At 41.8% G+C, this 18,398-nt stretch overlaps 1 protein-coding gene across 1 annotated transcript in view; it reads right to left on the reverse strand.

The window, feature by feature from the left end:
• VWA8 (von Willebrand factor A domain containing 8) overlaps positions 1-18,398 on the reverse strand; it is a 298,600-nt gene that overhangs the window by 22,588 nt on the left and 257,614 nt on the right. The window contains exon 40 of the mRNA XM_081046044.1: positions 15,484-15,592. Within this exon, the coding sequence (XP_080902170.1) occupies positions 15,484-15,592 (109 nt within the window). The remainder of the gene's footprint in view (positions 1-15,483; positions 15,593-18,398) is intronic.

An 18,398-nucleotide genomic window follows, 5' to 3' on the forward strand; every position in this document is an offset into this window, starting at 1 on the left:
TCCAACTTTCATATAATGAACTTGTGACTTCCACAATTAAAAAAATTAACAAAAATAAATTCTTTTTTTCCTCAAAAAGATTTAAAAAATCCTTTTATATTTTTAAAGAAACACCTTTGTGACCAACTTGCCAGTTATGGAGCGCAGGGCTTCTCCAATTTCAATGTGCATAGAAATGTTAGGGATTTTGTTAAAATGCACTAACAAAGGCCTGGCCTCTCTCTGAAGTTCGCTTCCTACAAACAAACTACTAAAATGGTGTCGCGATCTCCTTGTCTTTGCAGTGATGGCTGCAACCATTACTTTCCCCTCAAAATGTAATATGTACCAAACTTCATCTTACTAAAAAATCTATCCAGAGAATGAGAAGACAAGCCACAGACTGGGAGGAAATATTTGCAAAAGACATAACTGATAAAAGGTTGCTATCCAAAATATACAAAAACCTCTTAAACCCCAACACTAAAAAAAAGAACAACTTGATTAAAAAATGGGGAAAAGTTCTGAATAGACACCTTACTAAAGAAAATATACAGATGGCAAATAAGCATATAAAAAGATGCTTCATTTCATATGTCATCAGGGAATTGCAATGAGGATGAGATATCGCTATACACACATTAAGAATTGTCCAAATCCCAAACTCTGACAACACCAAGTGCTGACGAGGATGTGGAGCAAACAGCAAGTCCCATTCATTGTTGGTGGGAATGCAAAATGCTACAGTCACTTCAGAAGGCAGTCTGGCAGTTTCTTACAAAACTAAACATATCCTTATCATTCAACTCAGCAATCGCACTCCTTGGTTATTTACCCAAATGAATTGAAAACTTATGTCCACACAAAAACCTGCAGATGGATGTTTATAGCAGCTTTATTCATAACTGCCCAAACTTGGGAGCAACCAACATGTCCTTCAGTAAGTGATGGATAATTAAACTGTGGTCCATACAGACAATGGGCTATTATTCAGTGCTAAAAAGAAAGGAGCTATCAAGCCACGAAATGACATGGAAGAAACTTAAACGCTTATTACTAAGTGAAAGAAGTCTATCTGAAAAAGCTACATATAATAGGATTCCAACTATATGACGTCCTGGGAAAGACAAAACTATGGAAACAGTAAAAAGATCAGTGGTTTCCAAGGGTTGTGGGGCGGGGTGCGCAGGAGGAGCAAAGGGGCTTTTTAGGGCAGTGAACGTATTCTATATGATACCATAATGACGGGTACATGTCATTTGTCCAAACCCATAGAACATACAACAGCAGGAGTCAACCATGACGTAAACTATGGACTTTGGGTGATAGTAATGTGTCAATTTAGGCTCATCAATTATAACAAATGTCTACAGGGGGATGTTGATAATGGGGGAGGCTGTGCGTGTGTGGAGCTGTGAGCGGAAACTCTCCGCTCAATTTTGCTGTGAATCTAAAACTGGTCTAAAAACAATGAAGTCTGTTTCTAAAGAATTTAGTGATAAATATAACGATAACTCTTTTAAAAAAAATTTCTGTTTTATTTATTTATTTATTTATTTATTTATTTATTTATTTATTTACCGTGTTTCTCTGAAAATAAGACCTAGTCAGACCGTCAGCTCTAATGAGTCTTTTGGAGCAAAAATTAATATAAGACCCAGTCTTATTTTACTATAATGTAAGACCAGGTCTTTATAATATTAATATAATATAATATATAATATAATATAATATAATATAATATAATATAACATAAGATACTGGGTCTTACATTGATTTTTGCTCCAAAAGACACATTAGAGCTGATGGTCCGGCCAGGTCTTATTTTTGGGGAAACATGGTATTTATTTATTTATTTATTTATTTATTTATTTATTATTTTTAAGGAGGGCGCAGCTCACAGTGGCCCATGCGGGGTTGAACTGGCAACTTGGTGTTGTCAGCACCACGGTCTAACCAACTGAGCTAACTGGCTGCCCTATAATGATAACTCTTTACTGTGCAGAATCTGTTTTCGTTTCAGGAACACAGTGATCGGGACAAAAAGTGGATCATGGGAGAAAAAGTGTCAGGTTAGGATTTAGCATATGAGAATTCCAGTCCTGGTTCACTTTGGGTCAAGTTTTTAAGATTCTCTGGGTCTCAGTAATCTCATCTTCAAAATGAGGGGGCACTTTGTCAGTGAATGTTATCAGTCTACATTTAATTAGTAATGAAAATCATTAGTACTAAGAGAAGGATTTCTCAATTAGTTTTATACCCTTTGCCTTGTCTTACTTGTCTCACAGTGGTGAGGACAGTCATATTTTCTCAAATAACTGGGAGTTGGCTCCAATTTGTAAGCTTCTAAAAATAAATTGATTAAGGATGCTAAAAAGTGACTTTGAAGAAATGTGTTTTTTGGGGAGTAAATCTATTTCTCTATAATAGAAATAGGTGAATTATCTGCTAAATGCAATAAACGATGGAGGAAATAATTTCTTAGAAAATAGTTCATTCCATATTTATTTTGACAATAGTCTTAATGCAGCTTGTTAAGCTACTTTTTCACTGATGTTAAGCATTATGAGAAACTTGGGTGTATGATCAGTTACAGGAAACCAGAGATTGCTTTCCAAACCTCATCACTTTTCTGCCCCAACACCAGCACTCCAAAGAAGCACAAAACACTTACGACCCAGAGGACGTGTAACTTGATGAAAGTCTTTCCTTTAATCATCTAAGTTTCGGGGATACTAAAATCTCCCAACCAGCTGTCTGAGAGACTCAGCAATTCACATTGTTATCCAAATTGGCCAGATCTAAGAAATATTATTATAGTAGGAACATTCAGGACATTAGAATTTTAAAGAGAGCTCATTCTATCAACAGATGAATGCTTATGATATGGATATGTATTTTTGAAGAGTACCTGGAAATATTAATAAGCATACAGACATAATTAAGTAAAACTATAGAAACAAATGTCCATATTACCAAAAGTGATACAATTTACTAAATGTCATATCCAGGAAAGCATTCCATTATGCAATTTTATACTCCTACTCGTAAGATTTAAATTTAAGATTGCCAAAGAATACCACAGTTGCATGCTTTATGCCAATCAGATAGGAGTATTATCTAAATACAATTATTTAATGGATTCTCCTCTAAATATGTTTATAAAGATCCCACTGAAATAAGGCAATCTGGAGTCATTAAGGTTTGCTATTTTAGTTATTGCTATTATTTGACTAAACTACCCTAGTCCATTTTTCATTTACCAGAAGAATTTTTTCTTCAGTTGTCTCCAGTAGGGCATGCACCATAGAAGTGTCACTGGCCAGCAGAGTTAACTCTCAAAGCCAGTTTATTATGAGGCAGCTCTTCAAGATTATACAGGGAACAACACTTAACCCCTCATGAGAGGTTTACAAATCCTGCCTCATGGATATGAATTCCAGATCGTGTCAGAGACTAAAGGCACAACAAGGGAATCACCGGTGGTGTGAGTTTTGGGACACAGAAAGGAGAAGGTAGGAGTGGTCAACACCAACAGAGCCATGACCCAGGGAAGGTCTGTCAAACTAGCATGCGTTGAGGCCCATGGGTCACGTCCACGCCGAGTGCAGCTCCACCAGGGCAGGAAGTGGGGGCGGAACCGGCGAGCCAGCAGCACTGGAAGCTGACCGACAAAGGCGCTGGTCAGACAGGCTGGACGGGGCAGCGCGTGGACCAGGTAGCGGGCGCGCGTGGCCTGGGCAGGCCCCCGACGAAGCTTGTACCCGCGTGGGAGCTGCCTCAGGAGCAGGGGGTCCCTTTAGGGGACCTACCGTCGCCCTTGGTAAGGAGGTTACAGAATTATGAAATACGTCTCCTTAGCAGATTATGTTCGTCTGCTGTCTCTGGATTCACCATCATGGGAGAACCTAGGGATTTCAGGATTTAATGTTCTTACACTGCTGTTGCTTCATTTCCTACCGGTGGTTATCTTCCCTTAAGGCACCGTCTAGCTGAGGGCTGTTTCCACTACCTATGCCAATAAAAGGACTTAGTAAGACTGGGGTGAAAGTAAGGTAACGGATATGCTTTTCTCAATAAATCTGCTATCCTTTCTTACTCTTTCTTTGGGGGGCCAACTTTAAAAATTTATGTATTACACACTTGTAAAACAGTGCATAAATCTTACATGCAGCGGTCAATGGACACTACACGTGAACGCACCCTGGCCTCACATACCTCCACGGCCTCTTCTGGACCCCAACGTCCCCCTGCCAAAGGCAAGCCTTGATTCTGACTTCTGCCACCATACCTGTTGGCCTGAGGTTGGCCTGTTTTTGAACTTCATAAACATGGCATCATACGCTACGCGCTCTTCTGTGTCTGGCTTCTTTGGCTCAGCTTTGTTCCTGGGAGACTTACCTGTGTTGCTCATTGTCTTTCATTGCTGTGACAGTACTCAACCGTATGCCTTTGTCATGCTTTGTTGATATTCTCCACTGTGTTGTTTCCAGGTTGGGGCCATTATAAATAATGCCCCATGGATATTCCTGAAAGCGTCTTTGGGAGCAGATAGGTGTGTATTTCTGTTGGATGGAAATCCTGGATAGGATCAGCTCTCGTAGATACCGCTAAACAGTTTTCAAAAGTTTCTTTTCCAACTTACATTTCCACAAGCAGTGTACAAAGGTCGTTTTGCTTATGTCCTCACCACCACTTGATACTGACAGCTGCTTTTTCTTCTCCTCCTTCTCCTTCTTCTTCTTCTAAATTTTAGCCACTCTGGTAGGCATATAGTATATTGCTTTCCTTTGTACTTTTATTTGTAGATAAATGAATTTCTTTTGGTTCTGCTTGTCCTTGATATTTTCCGGAACATAAAACAGTAGTTTTTGTTTTTGAGAAGAGAAAGCATGTACTAGCCTTTTGATCCAGAACTACTGAGCACAAAGGCAATTTTATAATAGTAGCACTATTCGTTAGTTTTCAAATATGTAACTTGCAGATAAATATGAACAGATCATTTATTATCTACCATCAAGCCAGCCTACCACTACTTGGAAACTCAAAGCTCAAACCGAATAGATGCGGGAGGGGCAGTGAGTTGGAGGGAGCGCTCTTTAAAAATTTACTGCAGGCCGGAATGGAAGTACTTTTTATTTTGGACTCTGTGTTTTATGGGACTCATCGAAATACTTCTTTAAATAGTAAGTTCTTAACTGTATTTAGATACGTGCTTTTATTTATAACAAAGGGCCAAACATGTTCTTTCTTGTATGTTCCTATTGCATGAAGTATTCTTATAAATATGTCCATCTGTTTTGTATTATACAACAAGTTCATACTGATGAGAATTCATTATATATAAATCTAGGTTTCACTAGTAAAGGGTGTATGTTACAGACTTTCTAAAAGAGAAATATAGTTTTATTACTTTCACAGAAAGAATACAGACTAATTGAAATGCTCAGAGGATGATGTATTCTGATTAATTCATTTTCTGGGAAATAATTTGTTAGCCAGAAAGTACACACACACCCACACACACATATGCACACATACATGCACTGACACACTGACTCACACACACACACACACACACACACCTGTAGCAGCGAGGACATTAGGAGGAATCAATCTGACAAAAACCAATTATCTTGTGGTTTGTGACAGACTTGTGATGTCAGCAATGAAAGTGTTCTGATTAATTGAGTCTTCACTTATTTGGGTTATGGTTAACCAAGACTTCCAAGATCTATAAACTCTACAAACAAGCAAATTTTCTATTATTCAGAATTTTTTTAGTGAATAGATTAGAAAGATTTAAGTAGCAATATTTGCAGAAGGCATATACATTCTACAGACTAAAGCTATAAATGATCATCAATGAAAAACTGTTGGTGGATGAATATGTATTAACAGATGTTTGAGGAGACCTGGGAGCAGTGGTTCTTTTCTTAAACATCAGCTCCCATTGTTTGAACATTTCTCCATGTTCAACCAATATATATACTTTTAATGATATTAATCTGTACCATTTTGAGCAAAAAAGTTACACTAGATTAAGGTCAATTTTGGTACAATATTTATCAATAACAAAGTATAAATCAGTGGAAACAATAAAACATTTATCCTTGTGGTTCTCAACATTTTGACATAGTGAAAATATTTCACTAAATGCCCGTTAGCTGCTTTACATAGTGAAACGGTGTTTCCAAGAAAAGAAAACATACAGATCTTCCCATTTCAAAGAATTCCCCGTTTCCTGAAGCAACATCTCATTGCAAGGGAAAACAGTGATTTGCGTGTTTAACAAAGACGATTCTGGTTAGAAGAGTTTGTACTCTTGAATGCTGATGTAAAATTAACTATTACTTTGGATGACAATTTATTGCCATTTTATAATTAGCTTTCATGAACAAAAACAATTTCATGTCTTTCCTTCAAAGGAGCTGGGACTACACCTCTCAGTGTGCCAACATAACAGGCACCTCAACTTCACAGCTCAAAACTGAGCCCCAGCACCCCCTTACCCCCCCAGCTCTCCCCAAGGGCAACCCCCTGTCCTCCTCTTTGACTCCTCCTTCTCTCACATTTCACACCTGGTCTACTGGCAAATCCTCTCAACTTCCGGGAGACTCTTCCCATCTCTTCCCATCTCCACACTGATCCCTAGTCCAACCTCCCTTTTCTCTCACCTGGACACTGCAATTAGCCTCCTAACTGGCCTCCCTGCTTTAACCCTGGACCCCTGACATTCCCTTCTCCACACAGAGGAATCTTTATGAAAACATAGCATATGTGCAAAAAATACATTTTAAAATACCAGCATGTTTAAGTGTTTAAAAAGCCTGATGGACCTTTTATTTTCTCTCTTTTTAGGAATGAAATCGTACTTGTCTCTTTTGTATGTAACATAAATGATCATGCTCTTTGTTTGCTTCCTTCTACTTTTCTATATCAACTTGTTGATTTTTGTTTAATTTGAGATAATAGGAGAATTTAGGCCCTGTGTATTATGATTCAATTCACTATTTTTTATATTGTGTATTTTTTCAAAGTTATTATTCTTGATATTTGAGTTTTCTTTTAAACATATTTACCACAATTATTTAGACCTGATTCTTTGTTTAACTGCTTCCAGTAATCCTTTTATAGCACAAATTTCCCATACTTAAGCAATTTTGACTACCCTCTTATACACGAGTATACTCGTATGTGCATATATACGAGGCTTGACAATTAAGTATGAAAACTCATCCTAGAAAAAGTTCTACACACCTCATTGCTGAATATCACTACAGTCACCTGTGAAGTACTCCCCTTGGGAAGCTATGCACCGACGCCAGTGCCTGGTCCACCCTTCAAAGCTATTCTGGAACTCTTTTTCTGGAAGGGCCATCAGAGCTGTCGTCATATTACCCTTGATGACCTGAATGTCATTAAAATGTCTTCCTTTCAATATTTCCTTTATCTTCGGGTAAAGAAAGAAGTCACTGGGGGCCAGATCAGGTGAGTAGGGAGGGTGATCCAATCCAGTTATTTGTTTACTGGCTAAAAACTCCCTCACAGACAGGGCCGTGTGAACTGGTACATTGTCGTGATGCAAGAGCCATGAATTGTTGGTGAAAAGTTCAGGTCGTCTAACTTTTTCATGCAGCCTTTTCAGCCCTTCCAAATAGTCAACTTGGGTAACTGTTTGTCCAGTTGGTACAAATTCATAATGAATAATCCCTCTGATATCAAAGAAGGTTAGCAACATCGTTGCAACAAGTTCGCGAACTTAATTGTTAATCCTCGTATGTATGTGTGTAAGTATGTGTATATATATTTACTTCAAAGTTATTTTCAAAAGGGCTACTTAAGTGACATATATTTGAAGTCTCTGAGTATGTGAAAATGTCTTTCTGTCTCCTTTGTACTTTGGCTGAGTACAGAACTCTTTGGTCACAACTCCCCCACTACTCCCACAAATCCTGCAGACGTTGTCTCACTATCTTCTGGCATTCAATGTTTCAGGGACAACTAATGCAAGATTAATTGTTCTTTCTCTGATAGTAGCTTGTTTTTCATCTGCTTGTGTGCTTTTAGGACATTTTCTTTGTTTTTGAAATGTTAAAACTCCATAAGGCTGTGGTGGGGTGCTGGTCTCTTTTCATTAACTTTGCCGGGTACTCAGTAAAGTCCAGTGATCCATACACTTAGGCCAGTGTTCAGCCCGGCACACTTTTCTTCTGTTATGACTTTAATCAGTGTCTGTGTGTCCTTTTTGGTGGCCTCTTCGGTCCATGTATTTGCTGAGCACTTACCATGGGCTGGGCATTATTTGACCTATTGGGACGGCTCATGGCTCTGTATGTTAGCTGTATGCTCTGTTTTAATTGCTCAGCTTTCTTATGGCTTCAACCTCTGCAATAACAATTCAAGTTTTCCATTCACGTTAGTACTTAGACTTAAGACTGGATCGATCTGTTCTTTCTACTTGTAATGTAGATTTCCGTTTGGGCATTGCATTCTTAGTTTTCTTGTAATTTTTCCTTACTGCATCTATCTCCCTTGTCATTTCTGCTTGCGTCTTAGCCAGATACTTTTAATTCCATGTCTCATTTCACATACTTGAAATTTCTTTGAATTCTGGGAACACAGAGCAGATGTTTTCTAAACATCTGGTGTTTTCTGAAGAAAATATTCTAGCCCAGGAGTGTCTTCTTCCTCTACATCTCAAATGCTTATTACTAGTCTGCCTCACTACAGAATAATTTCATAGATCCCATCGTATTTCATTTCTTGGTGTCCTTATTCTCGAATGATGAGATGGCTGAACAGATGAGATGGGTTCTCCTTGGCTGCATTTACTCTTCACTTTGTTATTAGACTGCCCCTTGAAGATTTTAAACTGGTGTTAGTAGCTGACCCGAATCTACACAACTAAAGACCTTCGTCACAGCACGAGAACTTCATCTCCACATTATTTCTTATTTCGTTTGGAAAGGCCATTGCAGTGGGGCCATTTGGCATGTGTCTGATCTAGTCTTCAAGCCAAGTGTAAGTGCAGGCTGGTCTGGCCCCTCTCCCAGGGTTAGTCCCCACCCAGCTTTCTGCTTATTGTAGCCACTGCATAAAACCCAGACTCCCCCAGCCCATGACTCCCCCAAGGCTGCTGCTTTCAAATGCTGCTGCTTGGCAGTGACAAAGCGTAGGTCAAGTGATCTGCTTCTCACCAGCTCCAGGCCTTTCTCTTCTGTCCCCTGCCTCCAAGTCAGGGATGCTAACGTGATTCTGCTGGGTCTTGTACACTTACACGCTGGTGATGCTATTTCTCAGGAAGGTTTTCAAGTTGTCTTTGGTCCCATCATTCAGAGAGGTCTCATCACACTGTGTAGCAGACATTCTTCAAAGCTTCTTGCGTGTCACTAGTGCTCTTCCCTAATTGCTACTATCGTATAGGTTTGTCACTGTGTACAGCTCTTTCCCATTTTGATCATTTTAAGGGTCATCCGGGAAATATTGAGTTAGATGCCTGGGCTCACGCAGCCTGCAGGTCAGGACTGTGTTTCTAAGCTGTGCTCAGGTGAAGTCGTCCTGTGATGGCCACTGATGCCATGTGCTGAGTGACGAGCCGTTCATGTGCTAAGAAAGAGTCCCTGGCATTCTGCTGCTTGCTCCTAAAATGCAGACATCCCAATATGGCTGTCATTACCTGTCCTCTCTCTCTGCTCTGTACTCTCACCCTGGCTTTGGCTGTTCCGCTACACAGATGACCGGAAAAATACAGACATGGATCTCTGTAAAGATACCACCTTTGTGGTCCTAACCTTGGTCCTGAACTCCAGATTCACATCTTCACATTCTTCAAATATCATGCTGGACATTTTTACATAGGTGTCTCAGTGGTGAGAAAACAAAATAACATCCAAACCAAACACCTGCTTTTTCCATAGGTCGCTTCTCTTTCTGGGTTTCCTATTTCTGTCCTCTAGGGCTTAAAAACCTCACCGTCCCCCTCACCCCACATCCAATCATGCACCGTCTTCTGTCCTACTTCCCATCCTTTCCATGTTCATTTCAATTACCCTGGTCCGGATTTCTATCACTCCCACCTGAATAAGTGGAGTAATTTTATGATTTGAATTCCTGGCTTCCGCTGCTCTCTTCTCTGATACTTTCTCCCTCCTTCCTACAGAAGATAGAACCATACCACTCCCTGTCTCAGTCATGGTCACGCTCCTCACTGATTTCAGAATCCAGTCAGCAAGGTGCTCAAGGCCCTTGGGGATTCACCTTCTCTCTGGGTTTCTCTCCCACTACCTCCTGCCCCCAAGCCCACCCCAAATTCCGAGCTCTAGTCACTCGGAGACGTTTGCGTTCTCCAAACAGCCTTGTGTTCCTATCTTTGTCTTCTGCAGACAGGTTTCTTCTGTCTAGACCGGAGCTATACAAACTGCCTTCTGTGTACGAACACTTATTACTACTAGTCTGTGATGAAATAAATAACAGAAATGGACAGCAAGTATTTAGAAACTTGTATGGCAATATGACAAAGTAATTTGATGTTTGTTGAATCTGATAGTAAGTAGTATGGGTTTGTATTTTGTGTGTTACTTTTTATATCATTTTTTTTCAGTCACTTATTTCTAGTTTCATAAAAGTATTCGTCCATGATCAACTGAAAAAAACCCTGGACCCTCTCTCTCCACAGAAGATTTGAGAAGCTTTGGTCAAGACCATCCTTCCACCCCTACCCTTGGAAGAGATGGAAGAGAAATGAAACCATGCTTATCCTTCCTGGTCCAGCTCACATGACATTTCCTTTGTGAGTTTGCCCTAACTGTCCAGCTTAGAAATTACTTGCATATTTGTCTACATAATGTAGCACTTTGTTTAAAACCTTTCGGTGGCATTTATCATATTGTGTCTTTTATTACAGCTACACGTGTGCCCTCTTCCCTACATTAGTTGTTGAAAGCAAGAACTCTTAGGCAAAATATTCAATAAATGTCTACTGGACGAAACACAATTATTAGAGATTAAATAAAAGGAATGGGGAAATGCTTTCTGATCTTTACCGATGAGCAAAGTGGGTGCTCAAAATAAAGTCAAGTTTCTTGCCTGGCCCCTGCCTGCCTCTAAGCCCTGAGTCCCTGCATGTATTTCACACAGGGTGGTATTCTGCTTACACCTGAGATGGGCTCTCAGCTCACACCTGAGACCACAGTGTCCTGCCTTATCAATGCTGTGCCCACTGCTGGGGTACTGTTCCACCCTTCTCTGTCTGGTCGAGACTCATGCTCCTTCACGCCTCAGCTCACGTAGCCCTTCCTTCAAAATCGATCCTAGATGCCCCTTCCTGGACTTCCACTGCTTCCCATGCGTCCCTCTATGCAGACACCTCCCATATTAAATGGAAATGACGTGGTCAGGTGCCCATCTTCCCCATCCTGAGACTAGAATCTTCCTGAGGTCAGTGACCGTATCTTATTAGCTTTGTGCCCTCAGTGCCAAGCACAGTGGACGTCACATGTAGTGTTCAGGAACATGTTTTATCTATCTGAACACCAGCTCAGTTTTGAAGCACTGAAGGAAAAAACAGGAACATAATTGTTAGTGCGTGGAGCTATCCTGTAAGCCAAAGCAGTCAGAGAAAGGCTAACTCCGTTTAGCCTGAGGATGAAATCACTGACTATATATCAGCAAAACACTGGAGAGAAGGTGTGATGAAGATCAGTGGCATTTGTAAGAATGGATATTTTCTTTTGCTGGGGAATGCTGGATTCAGAGATCCAGGTTCTCAACCAAGTGTAACTGAGGTTCTTATAGACTCTACTGTTCTAACAAGAAAACTCTTGCTGCGGATCCATAAAAGGTCAATAACCAGGACTCATATTCACCTAGAATCTGGCCAAGAAGCACAGGAAGGTCAGCGAGTTCTTAATTGAGAAGAATGACATATGTTACACCAGAGGCACATGGTGAAGCGACAGTGACATGAGTGGTAGCATTTCCTGTTCCTCAAATCTCAGTCCAGCTACCCGGATCCCAGGCGTGGGCCTGAACTCGTGCTTTGGGAAGTAATCTCAGCGACCGTCTGCTTGTTCCTGGCCAGATTTAGTGCTGCGGACCAAGGACACACCCACGGTTACTGGGAATACATGGCAAGACAGCTGGAAGTTATTAGTCAATCAGAGACGCAGGACTGGCAGAAGATGGCAGGAAGGGACCAAATCAAAACTTTCTCATTTTGATCACACTCTGAAGATTCCTGTTCCACACGAGGCCAAGAGCTGTGTTTGTAACTAGCACTATCTCTGGAAGTTGGGGACTAGATGGTCCTCCTCAGAGTGACACCTATGTGGATTAACAATAAAATCACTTGAACAGACTGGGTTGGCATTTGGATCCCGACGCAGACTGTGTTATGAGCTTGTGTAAGAATTAGACTTGCTACAGAACTGCAGAGTTGGAAGAGGATAACAGAGACCTGGCAGATGACAGGGACCTGAGCTTTGGGTTCAGACGCTTGCTTCACGAGCTGCACGACCACAGACAAGTTACGCCATCTTTCTAATCTTCAGTTCCCTCATTGTAAGGCGGGAACAATATATCTATATTTCATAAGATTGTAAGCCTTGAGATAACGGATGTGTTTCAGTTTCCTTATCTATCAAAGGTAGAAAGTACTTACTAGTTATTTTAAGAATTAATAAGCACAATGAATGTAAAATACTTGTCTGGGTGCTGGGATGGCCATGCTGCCTGATGAATACAAGTGAATACAATGAAAGGGATAATGAAGCCCATTTTCCTGCAGAGAACACTGTCTGCTAGGCACAGTTTTACATGGCTTCCATGTGTCATCTGAGTTAATCTTCCTAATGGCTCTCTTCTCTGTCATGCCCATTTTGCAGAACCCAGGCTGGAAGGCTCCAAGGCTGGTACTATTAGCCAATAAGCTGTGGTGATGATGATGATGGTGGTGGCGATGGTGGCGGTGATGGCGGTGGTGGTGGTGGTGGCGGTGGTGGTGGTGGTGGCGGTGGTGGCGGTGGTGGTGGTGGAGATTGTGATGATGATGATATGTAAGACCTGGCATGAGGCAATTGCTCAATAATTGCCTGCTGTTATTAAAATGCTGGTATTATTTGTAAAGATTTCTAGAGATGGAAGTTCTACATCCATTTGAGGCACCTTTTCAAGGGTTAAATCATGTCTATTCCCTTTCTGACATCTTAAAACTCTTTCTTGGTATTACTTAAGCCTAATTGTTATTTTTCAGATTTCTAGGAAAGAGGGGAATAAAAACCTTGCTGAAACTCATTGGAGAATATTTGGAAGGTTAGTTACCCCAATCACTTTATAGATTTTTTTATAGGTGTTGATTTCTTGTTTTCTATCTATTTAATCTTGTTTGTCCTTTTCCTTGAGCCCATCACAGTATTCTTTCATTTCTCTATTTGAACCCTGAAAGCAAAGCTGGACTGTTTTCTGATGCTGGTGCCATCACTGTGGCCTTTAGGAGAGAGTCATTCCTGGGTGCTAAGGCTCATTCTAACCCAGGCTCACTTGGTGTCCTGCTGTTAGAAGTCGCAGGACTAGGTCTGACTTCTCTTCCTTTGGCTGCTCGTGTAAATCTAATCATTTCTGTAAAAGGGTTCATCTGAGGATGAAATGGGATGATGTTTGCAAAAGGAACTATATAGCACGGTGCCCCATCAACACCCATTGAGACACTGACTAATGCCAGATGAGGATTCAGATCCCCTCAATCAAAGATATGCCCTTGTACCCGTCCAGTGCTGTGTGTCCCCAGGGTACAAACCAGTGCGGTGTGCACATTCTTACAGCATCCAGGCCCATTCCCAGTCTGGTCCCCACGACTGCCAGCCTTGTGCCCTGCCGCTGTCCCCCACCACGTACATGCTGTCCTCAACCATGCTGAGCAACTAGCACTTGTACACGCTGTGTCCTGTGTCTGGAATGTCCTGACTCCTCGAGCACCTGGGAAAATCCTCAGCACCTTTCAAGTGTGAACTCGAGCGTCACATTCTCCGGGAAGCCTTTCCTCACCCATCCCACACACAGTGCACATACTTCTCTACAGAGCTTGGGAAACAAACTTTGCTTCTTTATCTTCCTTGAGTTCCTTCTTTGAGGGCAGGGGCGACATTTTATTTTTCTATCCCTAATGCCTGGTGTGCATCAAGGACCGAAGACATGGATGAGTGACTGAAGCACAGTCATTCTTCAGTCTTAGCACAAGCCCGCCTCTTAGCACCCTCATGTCCTTGAAACCTCCTTTGGCTCTTATTCGCCTCTTGTCTTGCCCGGGAGCTCAGAGCCCACCCAGCAGTTGCCCTCAGCATTCATGGCAATACATTCCTGTTAAGTGAGTAACTGTAAAAGAAAATCCAGCTATTCGGATATTCACACAGTTTATGTAAAATCTTAAGCTGTTTTGTCCTAAATAACTGTATATGGATTTCTTAAAAAAGCAAATGACTTAATTCTTACATTCCCCAGATTTTGAAATTAGGAACTTAGGTAATCATTATAAAGGTCTTTTCTCTTCCTTTGCTCTTGGAAATGACAGAACTTTTCCTAATCTCCTGATGCAATCTAGATCTTTCAAAAAATGAATCTTTCCCACAGTTTTGAGTTAAGGTGGTAGATTAAAACTGCATCAGAGGACTTCTTGCCCCCAATACTTAGCAAATAATGCCCCCCACCCCCAAAAAAGAGTAATCACAAACAAGAACCAAAGAGGGACAGGGTGTAACTGAACGTAATCAAACACTTCTTGGGAAGGACACTAAAGATTCCAGAACACAGTGGAGAGGCCGGCACAGCTTGGCTCCTAAACCCCTTCCCTTCTCCCCTGAAAGGAGACTTCTCTCTCTCTACACAAAACAATCTCACTTCATTTGTGATTTTAGAGAATACTTAGCCCTTCCTTAGCCGTCTGTGCAGAACATGATTTCAAATGTAAAATCTCCAAATAACTAACTTTGCTTAGGAAATACTGAAGCCTCTTAATCGATCTTTTTAGGGGCAATAACATTAATTGGTATGGAGGCGATCACTCTGTGAAACTGCAAAAATGTAGGCAACAGAGGAGCTGGGAAGGGCGGGAGGAGGAGAAGCCAAGGGCACAGAAAATAAGATACACAACTGGGATGGTGCAAAATGCCCCTCGAGCCCTCCAGTCAATGACAGAAGTAGGATTTCTAGGAAGAGAATTCCGTTTGTGAATTTCTAGTGGTGGTGGGATGCTCACAGGGCTCACATGTGGAGAAGCAGGAAGCAGGGTGTCTTCTAGGGCTGCTGGTCAAATCACTGCTTCCTGGACAGGAGGAAAGGGGAGGCCAAAGCCTTTTCCCTGGAGAACTCAACTAAGAAAGCCATGGGTGACCCCCAGTTTTATGCAAACATCTTGGCATTGATCAATGTTTTCTGACTGGCTGATGAGGGATTGGATGACTTTATAGCTTTGGGCCCAGATTACTTTCTGGATCCATAAATGGGGGTTACCTGTAAATTATCCAGGATAATTCGGAGGGAGTGCACCTGCCTTCGAACGGCACCTGAAAACTTTTCGTAGGTGGTGGCATCGTATTCACTCATTTGGATCTCCTTTAACCTGAAATCAAAGGGGGCAAAAAAGAGAACAGCTGAAATCATGGATATGTGGGTCTTTTAGCTGTATTTCATTCATCTGCCACTAGACCTGGAGCAAATTCCTGATGACTCCGGTCGCTTTGAGGAGAAAAGGCAAGTGGGGATGTCTCCAGCCAGGAGTTTCAAAGGAGGGGAGTGTCCAGTGGTGTGCTGGTACCTGGTTAACAAGTTGCCCTTCAGGACAAAAAACAAATAACCGCCCCAATCTGTAGTATTTGCTGATTTTTGTGGTGTAAATAGTCCCACCATAATGGATTTCAAGCTGCCAACAGTGAGTTCACTGAGCAGTGAATTAGAAAGAAATGCACACAGTTGGCTCTCCCACTAGTGCGATACCCAAAGATGCATCTCGGTGTTGGCAGTGGGTCTGTTCACGTGGCAGGCACTGAGGAGAGTTCCCATGGGTTGCTTTCTAAGACGAAGGACGTATATTTGGTTGACCAAGATAACAACATTTCAGGTCCAAGGAATGTAATTTGATGTGTTTCTAGGTAAAGTACAGGGTTTTCTGAAATTGCTAACTTCTAATAGAATAATTGTGCTTTAATATAATAGTGGCTTTGAAATTCCATCCTCCCAGTACAGTGCTCCTTTTCATCCTTTCTCATCATTTGCTTCTGTTGTGGCCCCATTAGTGGTCCCTGGAACACATCATGTGCTTGGACCTTGGAGCTCCCATGCGGGCTTCTCTCCCACATGGAGTGCTCTGCCTCTTCGCCTACCGTAACTCCCACTTACTCTTCAAAACGCAACTCAATGGTCACCTCTTCTAGGAAGCCTCTTCTGATTCCAGGTCTGTCTTCTATGTTCTCATAGCACTTCATACTTATCCCTATAAGGGCACCTACTGCCTGTCTCCCCAACCAGGCTCTATGATCCCTTAGGTACGGGCTCAGTCTTTCTCCTCGGTACCTAGCACACAATCAGTACTCAAAATAAGCTGAAATGAATGACTGAAATAAAAATAAGACTCAGAATCATTTAAAATGCAGCATCTTAAACGAATCATATGTAGAAGGTTCATTCACTGAGTGAACCTCTCATGGGTTTTATAGTGTCCTATTCATAACACATTGATTTGATTACACATTTCTATAAGCTTCTGTAAGTGTAAAGGGTGCCTCTATCAGGACAGTGACAAATGAACGCATACGTCAAAAGCCTAACTACCACACGGCGTTCTGAACTGCTGCAGGTGTGTGTCTCTGCGTGTGCTGCAGGCATGGATCCCAGGTGGATAGCAGAAACTCTTCTCTACCGTATATTTTCATCACCTTGGGCTAGAATGAGAATGAAGGGTCTCTGCTTCTCCCTGTCAGGCCAAGCACTGGGAAGAATCCATCCATCCATCAGGGGGCAGAACACTTACCAGAATCATATAATGTTACGCCTGGACCACCGTGGGGCAGGTTTGCAATCTCTGCCCTCCCACCCAGCTGATTAACTCAGGGAGAGTAACAGCGGGGTCAGGTTTCCAGACCCAGCTCGAAAGCCACATCCTGCAGCCTTGCTTGATCTCTCCAGTAACACTGATCATTCCCTTTCACGTGTCGCCTACCGTATCTACTAGAGAACCGATGTACTTTATTGCTTTTAATAGATATGTTTATTTCCCTCTATCATAGTGCTTTCAAACTTTATTTTCCATAATAGGAAATATGCCTCAATACATTGAGGTACAGTACACATAACTGTGTGTGTGTGTATGTGTGTGTGTGTGTGTGTAACTGAACCAAAAATTTAGTGAGAAATACGTTTCCTACATGTGATGCTCCCTGATATTTTCTTCTGTTCCTCTGGGAGAAGGAACACGTCTTATGTTTTTTCTCTGAACCTGTAGTACCTAGCACAATGCCTGGCACACAGTGGCACTCAATAGATTCAGTTGCATAGCACTTTGAAAACACCGACTATTAAAAGGTAGATAATATCTGAATGGTTGTTCCCTGAGGTGACACGCCAAGGTGCCCTTCTACATTTACTCTGTGTTCTGAAGAATGAAAACGAGTATGTGTCCAGGACTTGACCTCCTAACAATACTTCTTATGTGTAGTTCTGGCAAACTCTTAAACCTCTCTATAAATTCTCATTAGATGAAGTTATGTCTCAAGTATCAGGCTGACAGGAGCTGGGAACAATGAATCCTACAGGATACGCTGCCTACCCCTTTCATTCCTAGGGGTCTCATGTGCTCTTTCCCAAAGAAGGGAGATTAGGCCTCCTCCAAAGAAGGGAGATGAGAAAAAAAATGTAGATACAGCTTGTCCTTAGCAGGAGGAAACACACACACACACACACACACACACACACACACACACACGCACGGCCACCACCTCTCGCCCCAGCCCCCAAGGAAGGAGCCAGGCAGTTGGTAAGCTGTCTCGAGCAGAGTGGTCTTCGTAGAGAGATCACAATTAGCTCCAGTTATAGGGCTACCTCTGGCATGATCATGTCACACCCCGAAACACACCACATGCTGTTTTAATTATGAAGAAATATGGAAATTATATTCCAGGTTGTATCAGCTTTCACAAATATCACCTATCAGGTGTTCCAAAGTGACAACAAGTTCTGAAAGATGAAGACTAAAGCAGGGCATGGGAAAGAAAATAGGAAATTTTAGCCTCTGGAGCAGACGAGCTTCCCAGGGCTCATGCTCAAGCCCACAAAACGAGCTGAAAAACATGTCTTTCTGCTGCTTTAACCTGATCAAAGCTGCAGAACACAGCTGCTCCCAGCCCATAATGTAAGTGGACGGCCCATGCTCT

The sequence above is a fragment of the Rhinolophus hipposideros genome (genome assembly GCF_964194185.1).
Source record: "Rhinolophus hipposideros genome assembly, chromosome: 4".
Lineage (NCBI taxonomy): Eukaryota > Metazoa > Chordata > Mammalia > Chiroptera > Rhinolophidae > Rhinolophus > Rhinolophus hipposideros.